Raw genomic sequence first — 11,928 nt, 5'->3', positions numbered from 1 at the left:
GATCTCTAGTGCCAGCTACACCATGTTCAAGTGTTTAAGAATAATTTACCACAATCAGTGTTCTTCCTTCCCATAGAGTCTGCAAGTACTTCTTCCATGGACATGCTGATTTATTCTACCATGAAGGACATCTTGTGCCTTCCCTCAAAGAAAGAACAGCAAATGTACTGCTTAAGCTGATCAAAACCTATGCTACGTCGAACTGAACATCACTCCTGATCCGTTGATCTATTAAGCAAAATTCAATAACTCGGTTCTTATTCAAACTGCACGTAGCACACCCGTGCGCAGAGTTGCTTAATACCCTCATAGACTGATAAACATATGTGCGATCACTGGATCACACAAATGCATATGCATAGGTTCCATATGCAGCGTAGGAGCTTGGCAGACACGACCTACATTGCCGTCTTCGCATGAATATTATGCATCGTGCATCTTGTATTGTTGGTGGGATAGCAGTGGATGCTCTTTAGTTCGATGACATAGAGGTACAAAAATTAAAAGGGGTACAAGTTGGCAGCACTTTTGCTAAATGGGGTAATTAGAATGAAAATTATGTAAATGGGGTAATTAGGGGGGTAAAAACAGGAATTGACTCTTTAAAAAATGAGCCAGCTAGATTACACATGCTAGTCAATATAGATCATTAGTCATCATTAAACATTTATTATCGAGCAGTTGCACATGCTGCAAGGCAACTCGATCAAACCTCTATGAATATTACTACCTCTGTTCACGTTTAATTGACGCGAGGAATGTACATGCATAAAGCTATTTTCTCTGCACAACTCGCGTCGATTTAAACCGAACGGAGGGAGTAGTTTTCAAACAAAAAAAACTCTATGAATATTCGTCGGGCAGCATCTTTTGTGAACGTAGCGAAAACCGAAATTTGAATGGATTATTTGATCGTGATTGCCCAACCACTACAGCGTTGCATAATAAAGTAGTCAATTAACAATGAAGCCGACCAGCATGGGTCGTAAGTTTTAATAAGTTCAGTACATTGCCGATGTGGAAGTATTGGATCCTACGGCCAGACTGGGTTTCAATCTAGAGAGAGCATGGTTGAATTTCCATCACTGGAATTTTATATTGTGACGGTACGAGATGCAGCGAGCTCCTTCTCCTGGCCGTCCCGGTAACGATCATCTCCATGTCAAGCTCATCTGGCCCAACTCCAGCGGGGAGGCTCCAGTCGAAATAGTAGAGAAGCCTCACCGTGATGAGCTCGAGCGTGGCTAGACCAAAGTTGCCGCCGGGGCACATCCTCCTGCCGCTCCCGAACGGCAGGTACTCATACTGCGTGCCGTTGTAGTCTTGCGCTCCTCCATCCTCGAACCTCTCCGGCCTGAACTCCTCCGCGTCCTCGCCCCAGTGCATGGGGCTCCTCGCCATCGCCCACGCATTGACCATGACCCTGGAGCCCGACGCAACCTCGAACCCGCCGATGTCGCAGGTCTCCCGGCAGACACGGGGGAGCAGGAGCGGCACTGGCGGGTGCAGCCTCAATGCCTCCATGATCACCATCCTTGTGTAGGGCAACATGTCCATACAGCCCTCGTGGTCTTGTGCGCTCGTATGCTCCAATGCTTGTCGGATCTCCATCTGCGCCTTCGCCATCGCCTCTGGATTTCGTATGAGCTCCGACATGATCCACTCGGCGGTCGATGAAGTCGTGTCTGTCCCCGCGGTGAACAAATCCTATGAGATTTGAAAATCAATAATAATATGACCACCTTTTCTCTCATCTTCTTTCTTAATTAATGGAGTATTTGCCTCATTTCAAAAACAAAAACAAAAACAGAAAGTAGTAATAAATTGAGAGAGTAAAGATACGGCCTTCCTTCACCACTTACCACCACGACTGCCTTGATGTTTGTGGTGCCGATGGGGAACTCAAGCTCCCCCTCGTCCTTGATCCTGAGCATGACGCTCAGAAGGTCATCGGCCGCCGCCGTCTTCTTCCCCTCTCGCCGCGCCTCGCACCTACCGATGATTTCGTCAAAGACAGCATCGAGCTGCCGGCGCGCTCGCCAGAGCCGGCGTCTCAGCCCGGTGACGACGTCCACGAACCGCAGGGACGGGAAGAGATCCCCGACGCAGAGCCCACTGCTTAGCTCCAGCACCACCGCGATCGCGGACAAGAACTGCTCCTGGAGGTCGGCGTCGCACGCCTCGCCGAACGTGGCCTTGGAGGTGATCGAGTTCGTGCAGGACATGAGCAGCCTGCCGAGGTCGACCGGCTCACCGCCTCCGCCGGCCGCGGCGCGCTGGACAGCTCGGACCAGGGCAAGGGTCTCGTCGTCCCTGATGGCCGCGAACTGCCTCACCTTCCGCGCGCTGAGGAGCTCCACCGTGCAGATCTTGCGCAGCGTCCTCCAGTACGCGCCGTAGGGCGCGAAGGCCACGTCCAGGTTCCCGTAGCAGACGATCTCCGTGGCCACGAAGCTCGGCCGCGACGCGAAGGCCAGGTTCGTGTCGCGGAGCACCTCCTGCGCGGCCGCCGGCGAGGAGACCACCACGGTGTCGACCTGGCCCAGCCGCAGGTACATCACCGGGCCATGCTTCCTCGCCAGGTCCCGGAGAGCCACCGGCGGCTCCGACGTGAGGAGGTGGAGGAGGTTCCCGATTAAGGGGAGACGCCGTGGACCGGGAGGCCGCCTCTTCTTTTTGGAATCTGGTGTGGATCTCCGGCCAAGTAATACGGAGACAAGAATCGCCAGTGAAACGAGAGCGACAGAGAGGAGAGAGGCTGCGTTTAGCTCCATGAGAATGGTTTTCATTTAATCGGGAGGCAGGAGCTTGCAGCCGCACTATTAGTAGTCAATATTTCCGAGTTATGTGGACGGTCTGCGCGCTGATGCCGAACGTACATAATAATCTGAGTTATTTGGACACGCTTCCGAGTTCCGACCAGATCTTTGTCCTCTCTAGCACGCCTCAGTTTTGTCCTGGTGGGGGCGTGGGGCAACATGGGCTGAGTCACTGTCTATAATAAATCTAATAAAGTCATCAAAATTTTAAAAGATAAAATCATCTACAGTATCAAACACAACAAGTCTATCTATCTATTATGAGATCTCATCTATATATCTGTACATATATAAAAATTGGAAGGTAGCTTTCCGTGTTCCACGCCTCCTTGCACCAGAGCTACTATTACTCCCTCCGTCTACAAAAGAGTGTCAAAGGTTTGTCAAATTTTAGATGTATCTATACACTAATTTGAATTTGGACATCCTTTTTGAGACGGAGGTAGTATATATTTCAATCACATCGTGCCAAGTAGGTGCTATCCTTTTCTTTTCTTTTTTTCAATTTTGTTGTGCAACCTTTTTATTTACCGTTTTTTCTTCTCTATCTTTTGATATTGATTTGTTCCGTAACTTTTTGATCGTTATTTTTTTTCGGTGGTTACCCAGTGTAACGTACTTTACTCCTAGATAGTTACTTTTTAAAATACATCTTTTTATTTTTTGGTGGTGATTTCTCGACACAACTTTTGGGTCATAACTTTCGTGCTTGCAATAACACTTTTTTACATTCCTTTTTTAATCCCTCGATCGTCGTTCGTCCACTCAACTTTCTGACCGTACTTTTTTGATCGTAATTATACTTTCGTACTTTTTTGAAGGTGCGTAATTTTTCAACCATAATTCTTCATCAGTTGGCAATAGTATTTTTTCCACTTTGGCGGGTAATTCTCCGACACAACTTTATGGTCGTAATTTTCCGATGGTAATTACTCTACATTAGTTGGCAACAGTTTTTCCACACACTTTTTGCAACTATCACTTCTCCACAATAAGTATCCTTCAGTATTTTTCGTGGGTGGCTCATTTTCCGTCGGTAATTCAGCTTTTTTTAAAACTCTTATACAATAACTCCACTCTTTGCCCCCTCTTTTATTTGGAAAAATACTATTTATCTCTTGCTCTCTTCGACGGTACTTTAGACAGCAATACTAAAATTACACATCATTTAATCTCCAACATTACTTTTAGCCGATTAATCAACATCGCTATCCCATCACGGTCGCGTGACTCAGTGAGTGAAAGCCATCGAGCAGCATTACCTCTCGCACCCATCGGCTCCTAGTAGCGTGCAAAATCTGGGTGTGTCGAATCATACTACTAGCGTACGCATGGAACATGCCACGAGTAACTGGGACCTAGGGGTCCATACGGTCCCAAAATACTAGCAGCATACCAAAAATAGGGTATTCTACTACTAAGTTCCTCTTGGTAGCGTAGGTTTATTGTGCTACGCTATCAATATTTGCGTAGACAGATTAAAAATCTGCTCATCGCATCATGTCCCTTAGATCCCTCTCTGATGCTCTTTGACTACTACCGCCCACCCTGGCCACCTCCCGCCACCACCCACTCAACCCTGCCACCGCCCTCTTAACCCCAAGATGTGGAGCGGCCGACCGACTGCTCGCTCGTCTCCCCCTCACCCCATCCCCGATCCGCACCTCGGTGATGATTGGATTTTCCCGCACCACATCAGGGTGTTTGCAGTACAAAACAAGAGCAAATTCATCCCTGAAGTATTGTCCAGAGAAGATCTACAACTTGGAACTACACAACCGCGTATATGTTATCAGTGTAGCCATATTCAGACCCAAACTTGGAAATAGCATATTCTGTAGGTTGCTACCGAATTACTGTATTTAACCAAATATATTAAAGTAGTAGTGAACTAAGAACAACAAATTTGAAAACAAAAGAAAGTAAATTAAAACTGAAAATAAATGGAGAGTAATATAAAGATTTATATTATAGGAGAGTTTGGAATCACCACAAGCATAGTTAAAACCAGATTAAGATAATGTCCTTGTAGTATATATATGTATGGGCAGAGTCAAATAAAGGTGCATGCAAACCATGGCTGCTGGACAGGTTAATCCAGGTGATCAGTTAGACTAGCCACAATGGAAGTATCATAAGTAGTATCATGCATACCATGTTGGCAATAATCTGAGGTGGCATACTAATTAATGAGGTGAGAGATAAGAGTGGTATCATAATATGATACCGTATCATAGCATGTAAAACTAAAAAAGTTAATCAAAAATACATCATGTACACACATTTGCATTGAGATTCTACAAAACATTAAATATGATGGCACTATGATACTAACATATGATCTATGCATTATGGGGTGGTAACATAAACTAGTATCATGTCCATGATACTAGTGTATGATACTTACCATTGTGACTAGTCTTAGGTGTCATAGTCAATTTTAGATATCATTTGGTAGATTCACTGGTAGGCATACATGCTCTTCAGTTGCCGGCATTCATGTATTGTACAATTTGTTCGTCGGTGTTGTTGTCAATGTTAAGCAATATACTATCCTAAATAGAAAAAAAAGACATGTTGTTCTACACACACCATGTAACAACCAAAGGTCCTCCTATATTAGCATGTAGCCGGAGTTCACCAGTGATTAAGGGTCTTCCCGTGATTATAGATATAATTCTAGGTTCTCTGTTATTCCCTCGTTGACCATAGTCGATAGAGTGTGACGAAACTCTCTCACTTTCACTTCCAAACCATCAAATACTTACAACGATCATTTCCACCAACATCCCTAAGGGGGAAAACTATTGTGTGGTCAACTTCACACAACATCATTGAAGAAAACCAATGTTAGAATCATCGTCATCAGCACACGTGCGGAGTTTCCTTCTTGAAGACTCATCTTAGGAGTTGTATTTATTTTGTTTATTTTAGTCAATATGGTTAGTGGTTGTCTAGTGAAGTTACTGTCGGATGCATAAGGTTTCAGGTTTTGTTTTCTTGTCAAAATTGTTGGGATGCTGAACTTTGAAGAATGAATAATGTATAGTTGTGTGTGCATCAATCGATGTGCGTTAATAGATATATATATTTCTATGTTTTAATCATACTTGATAAACTCATAATCAATAACAACTCTAGTCAAGATATGGCATGTGGGGTTGTACAGCTAGGAGGTTACCCTCCTCCATATTTGACACCATAAACGGAGTATCTTGGCAAAGGGAGGTGATGTTCCTATTAAAAGTAAGACACTAGTAGCGACATTGTTAATCATAAGGCTCTGTAAATGCAATCCGCAGTAGATGGTGCATGTGTGTGTGCGTGTGCGCCATAACTAACACAAGAGGCGGATAACATTTCTTACCTTGTGAGTGCAATCTTTATTCACAGTTGTCAAATGATCAATAAAACAACATGCGTGAATACAAAACTCATGAACACTCATACTTTCATAACTACATCTCTAAGCTATATATATCTATGTTCTCAAGAACTTGGTAGAGAACAAACTACATGTAGATCGATAGCGAGATTCATCCCGAATGTGCCATGCTAGCCTTACATTTCTTTCCTTCTGTGTTAAGTACTTTGATGAGCTTTGTGATAGTGGAGAAAAACAAAGAAGCCAGAAGGAAATGTGTTCTCCTTCTTTGTTAGTAGTTGGTCCATGCAAGCTTCTTCATGTCATACATTGTGAGTGTCTTTCAACTAGTTGCCGATGGCATCTGCTAGTGACACGGTGATATCCCTTCCTAAACGGTGGTACGTTCTCCGACATGGAAGGACCGTGAACCTTTTATTGGCATATCATCTCTCCGTGTTAGCTCCAGTGGTTGGGACAATGACGATACTCTCGAAGAAGGTGGTGACCATCCTAGTTATCATGGACATGGACGTTTCTATGAGACACTCAAATTTATTGGGAATGAAATGTTTGTCCACCTCCAAACTCGGGTTGCTTGATTCTGCCACTTCACCTTGTAATGTACAATAATTATGTAAATAATCAAGAGAATAACTACACTGAGCACTTTTTAATACTTTTGTAGCCAAACTCGGACACATCTTTGTCATACTGATGCAAATATGGTAGGTATAACTTAGCCTAAGCAAGATTTCAACATTTCATAACCGTGTGTCTCACTCGCCAGTGACAAGTAACAAAAGGCAACGCAACCACCGGTGGCGGCCATGGCGACACCTCCCACGGATCCCCGCCGGTCGTCTATCAGCGTCACTCGCGCATGCGGTGTTTCCAGAGCCGTCCCCACATGGGAGGCCGGGGCTTGTAAGGTAAACAAAAAAATCTTAAAACAAACCTTGAACTTGTATCAAAAGCTAAATCGAACCCCCAACTCCTAATTTCCAAATTCGGCACTCCGAACTTGTCAATTCCGGTCTATTTTGAACCCTCGTCTTGTTTGACGCACCGGGAAAAGATGATCCTAACCGGGATTAAAAGCTACTCTCAGTAACATGTGACTCCGGATTTCCCAAATCGATCGGTCACACAAAAACATGTGCTGGCTACTTCAATCGCACATTCGCGCCACGTTCAAAGAAAATGGGGAAAAAAAGATACTCTTCAATCGCGCGGCCACCGGCACGCCTCGCACACTCGTCGTCCGTCAGTCAGTCTCCACCTACACCTCGTCAGTTAGGCCCACGCCAAGAGAGGGTGCCGGCGGTTGCGATCCATCTTCACCAGCATAAACCACCACGGCACCACGGCACTGCCGGCCGTGCCGTGCCGCCGATCGATCGGCAACCCGACCCTCGGATGGCGCCTCCCTCTGCGGCGGAGGGACGCGGGCTTGTGTTGTGGCTGCACGGGTCCGCCGAGACGGGCGAGCAGAGCCGCGCCCAGGTCGCCCCCTACTTCTCCGCCGTCCCCGAGCTCCGCCTGTCTTTCCCCACCGCCCCCACCACCCCCATCGCCTGCTACGGTACGTGCGCTGACCAAATGTTGCTCACGACTCGAGGGAGGGGGAACACCTGTGATCGATTTCAGTTGCGATGTTTGTTGCAGGTGACGAGGTGATCACTGCTTGGTTCGGCATCCCGGGGGTTCCTATAACCGCTGTAATTCCCTTCCCCCTCTATTACCCCATCAATAGCCGCTCGCTGCTGCTTATCCTGCAGCTAAATTTGTTGCTCCGCAGCTTCTTCTGATACTGCTAAAATGCCAGCTGCTGTTATTTGCCGAGGCTGCGCTCTGCGGTGCAGAGTATTCGTATGCATGCGTCAGAAATCAAGATAGGTTAATTCAAACTTCTGTTTCAGCATAGTCGTAGACTCGTATAGTGCTTCCAGTCCAGCAAATATTCAGTAAACTGGAATTGGCAATGCTAAAGGACAAGTGAATACTACTGCTCGTTTTGAGCATGATAAATAAGAATTTTAGGTTTAGTATACATGCTGCAAGTCAATTTAGAACAATAGGACATCATTTTCTCATAGAGCAAGTGTTTTAGCACTTTGCACTAGAATAACCCTCTTGCAGCACAATAGTAACCCTTTTAGAATCCTCATAACCATTCAAGGACATCACACATCGTTGTACAAGTTAGTGGTTACAAAAGCAGAGTGCCTGCAGATTTGAGATACTGAATAGGGTGGGTTGTTGCTCTAATGGTCTAGCACTTATGTATCCTTGTACCAGACCCTAATTTTCTAACCCTTTACAGTACTTTTTGCTACAATATGATTTACTTACTATGCTCATTGTTACAACTTTGTTAGACTACTGTTAGAGATGAAAAGGGGGTCCTTAAAGCCGTTGAGCATGTACGCGAGATGATAAACAAAGAAGTGGCCGGCGGGACGAGTCCTACAAACATCTTCGTTTGTGGATTAAGCCAAGGAGGTGAAGCACTGAAATCTGCATCTGTCAATTCTGCTTTTAAGATAGTACTGATAGAATTGTGGTTTTCATTTCCTTATGCCAGGTGCTCTCGCCATAGCAAGTGTTCTGCTCTATCCCCAAACTCTAGGTGGGTGTGTTGTTTTCAGTGGTTCAATTCCTCTAAGCAAATCATTTGCCGAGAAGGTGCCGCCTGAAGCCAGAAAGGTAATAACAGCCAAGGCCTGCATGGCTGCAACCATAGTTAAACAGAATAATTCATAGCAGGGTCCTCTTGCAAGTGTGATCTCTTCTATCTCAGCCCTGAATTCTTCAAAACCTGCAGACACCAGTTTTATGGTTCCATGGGATGGCAGACAGGCTGGTACTGTTTGAAGCTGGGCAATCCGGGTGTGCATTTCTCCAAGAGCTTGGTATGGCCTGCGAATTCAAGGTGGTCCAGAAACATGCTCGAAGCCATTAGAAATGAATTTCCAGATTGGAGCTTGATTTTCAACCTTCTCTGACTATATTTTTTTCTGAACATGTTGCCAGGCTTATCCAGCTCTTGGACATTCTCTGGTGGATGAAGAGCTCCAGTATTTTCGACAATGGATACTGGAGCGTCTAGGGATCTCTCAAGGAACTGAAGCTGCAAGATCAACGTCGCCATCTTGACAACAAAGATTTCCACTAGCTACTGTAGGCGATAAATTACCACTTCAGTGATCTGAATGGCAGAATTTTAGCTCATCTTATCACACGAATATGCTTTGGAACGTGTTCCAGTGAAAGGTTTATGATACTGCTAGTTGACATACAGTTTGCTCTCAATTAGTGTGCCCGTATGGCGTAGGACTTCGCTCTGTCAAGCATTGATGCTTTGCTTAACTGTCATATGTAAGTGGGTCTTGGGCCCACATGGTAGTGGCTCATCTAGCATGGTTTTTCAAGTCAATCAATTTACTAATTTCTGTAATCGTACAGAGCAATCTGTCCTTGATACCACTATCTGTCATGTACATTTCTCTCTTCTAAATGTCAAGCAAACAACCACGGTAAGGGTTCCCTATTTGACCTCTTTTAGCGTCTGTCTGCGGCTCTCCATGTAGCATAATTTTTTCCTTTTTTGTGCACAACACAGAATATATCAGTATTTAGTGAAATTAATCTGTAAGCATATAGAACTACGAGATGTACGCGCACATTTTTTTTCATTTTTTAAACATTTTAAAATACATTAAAACTTATTTCAAAAATGCCAATACCCCTTGTCTGAAGCTAGCTAGATACATAGTGTGCATATATTTTCCTATGTTCCCATGGGTTTCTCCAGATAGAGAACCTTTTTTAATCGGATTCTAGCCTATTCGTATGGGATCTGTTCCCTAAACGGGGTCCATGTCTAAAGAAAAACCATGGACATGTATTAAAGGTAGTCCTTAGATATAAAATGTGTGAAATGGGAACTAGTACACTGTTATGCAATTAAATATCTTCCATTAAATCATAACCATTAATTTTAAATCTAACTATTAATTTAAATGATGTGGCTCATTATGGTGTGTCTGTTAGGACCCTATAGATCATTGCTAACTCACAACTGACACCAAGCACAGATAACATGTCATACCTTTTGAGTGCAATTTGTATTTATAGTTTTAAAATAACCACCGAAACAACATATTGTGTGAATGAATACCAAACTAACATGCAAGCTCACACTTCTGGAAAGACTCCTCCTCTATCCTCTATCCTATATCCTCTATATATGCACGCCTGCATGAACCATCCTGAAAACAAAACCCTTTATAGACTAAAAGTGATAATCCTTACAAATGTGCCATGTTAGGCTTTCGTTACTTCCCATTCCCATTCACTATACTGGTAGGCTTTGAGATACTGGATGAAACCAAAAGCATTTAAAATAGTCTGTTTATCGGTAGTTGTACCGCCCAAGTATTCTAGATAGCACTGACATCTTGGAACTGACAACGTCCTAAGCAAAAATGTTTGATGTTCAGCCGGCTACGCCTATATGGCGAGCATCAACATTACGCCTGCTCCGAGCATGCATACATTGATGCCGACCTGCAGCTTCCTTTTGCTCTGCACCTTGTTGGCCATGAAGTCGACAAGGGCCACCGAGTTGATACTGCCCTCGACTACTAACACCGTCAGGCTGTTTTTGTTATATACCCGTGATGAGGATGCCCGTTGGCGCCATTAGGCAAAAGAAGAGGATATGATCATTTTTCGATAAAGAAGAGGATATGATCATGGTCAGGATGGACCTCGCCTTGAACTTTGCCTCCATCATCCTTAGTGAAAAATCAGAGTCAAATTCCAATCAACCCGTGGGATTAATAAAACTGTTTCCTGCAAGTATACTAAACATGCATAACATTGCGACAGACAAGTAATTTCTTTTGAAAACTATTTCTAGTGGCATAAGGAATGGGGCCGTAGCCCTGAGATCTAAAAATCAATATAAGATGGGTACATGTATGCATGCTACTCCTTCTAGACTCTAGTTGTTGGAGTTGATTTGTCGGTTGTGACAAATTGATAGAAAAAAGGGGATCTTGACTCCCACGCGTATGTCTTGATCGGGGGCACCAAAGACCAAGGACTTGGCTCCAGTCCCGTCTCTTTAGCACCTAAGTATATAAAAAAGAACGCCTCTTTTGTGAACTAACATTTTTTCACACGAGCCACGTCCTGAATATAACTACGATCCTAATTTTGTTTCTTTTTCTTGCAATATTTGTTTGATAATTCTTGTTGTAGATGAATTCGAGCTCGTATGACTACACGACGTCCGACGAAGAGTTTGAAATTGAAGAGAAAGAAGACATAGCCATGGTGCTTGCATTGCACGCGCACAAGAACAAGCGCCTGAAACATGGTGGCCCAGTCAATGGACGATCTAATGGAAGACTGGTGAACATGATGGTAGGGGCAACAACGGAGTGGTGGACGTCGTTAAATTATGTGATGAACTACGTGTGTTTGTGGATGAACTTCAAGTGTTTGTGATAAACTATGCATGTATGTGAGTTGATTTGTGTGCAATTTGATGAAGAGATATTCATGTAATAATGATGAACTACTTGTATAATGTACTATTCAATATTGTTTGGATTTTTATTTGTGTTTTCAAATCATTTTGATATGAGATTCGTCCATATGTTTGCAAATCTGAAATATGCTCCCTCTGTTTTTGTATATAAGCCACAAACTCATATTTCGGGTACCAAGAAA

General features: G+C 44.0%; 2 protein-coding genes across 2 annotated transcripts; one reads left to right on the top strand and one right to left on the bottom strand.

Annotated features, from left to right (window-relative positions):
- Positions 1-912: 912 nt before the first annotated feature.
- Positions 913-2,779, bottom strand: LOC124676243 (cytochrome P450 99A2-like). The gene is made up of 2 exons (XM_047212318.1): positions 1,863-2,779; positions 913-1,707 (listed from the first exon to the last, which is right to left on the bottom strand). Exons 1-2 carry the CDS (start codon positions 2,772-2,774, stop codon positions 1,057-1,059), a joined length of 1,563 nt encoding a protein of 520 aa, XP_047068274.1. The 5' UTR covers positions 2,775-2,779; the 3' UTR covers positions 913-1,056.
- A 4,823-nt stretch (positions 2,780-7,602) lies between these two features.
- Positions 7,603-9,603, top strand: LOC124671157 (probable carboxylesterase Os04g0669600). The gene is made up of 6 exons (XM_047207571.1): positions 7,603-7,768; positions 7,852-7,904; positions 8,565-8,688; positions 8,771-8,892; positions 9,011-9,118; positions 9,220-9,603. The coding sequence occupies exons 1-6, from the start codon at positions 7,603-7,605 to the stop codon at positions 9,340-9,342; spliced, it is 696 nt and encodes a 231-aa protein (XP_047063527.1). The 3' UTR covers positions 9,343-9,603.
- The last annotated feature ends 2,325 nt before the right edge of the window (positions 9,604-11,928 follow it).

This window comes from Lolium rigidum, chromosome 7 (genome assembly GCF_022539505.1).
Source record: "Lolium rigidum isolate FL_2022 chromosome 7, APGP_CSIRO_Lrig_0.1, whole genome shotgun sequence".
Lineage (NCBI taxonomy): Eukaryota > Viridiplantae > Streptophyta > Magnoliopsida > Poales > Poaceae > Lolium > Lolium rigidum.
The sequence above is the reverse complement of the archived record's forward strand: the minus strand, read 5'-3'. Positions and strand labels throughout refer to the sequence as shown.

Coding starts and splice junctions, on each gene's coding strand:
- LOC124671157 (XM_047207571.1), top strand. CDS start 7,603: ATGGCGCCTCCCTCTGCGGCGGAGGGACGCGGGCTTGTGTTGTGGCTG. Junction 7,769..7,851: donor CACCCCCATCGCCTGCTACG/GTACGTGCGCTG, acceptor TGTTTGTTGCAG/GTGACGAGGTGATCACTGCT. Junction 8,689..8,770: donor TTGTGGATTAAGCCAAGGAG/GTGAAGCACTGA, acceptor TCCTTATGCCAG/GTGCTCTCGCCATAGCAAGT.
- LOC124676243 (XM_047212318.1), bottom strand. CDS start 2,774: ATGGAGCTAAACGCAGCCTCTCTCCTCTCTGTCGCTCTCGTTTCACTG. Junction 1,708..1,862: donor ACATCAAGGCAGTCGTGGTG/GTAAGTGGTGAA, acceptor CAAATCTCATAG/GATTTGTTCACCGCGGGGAC.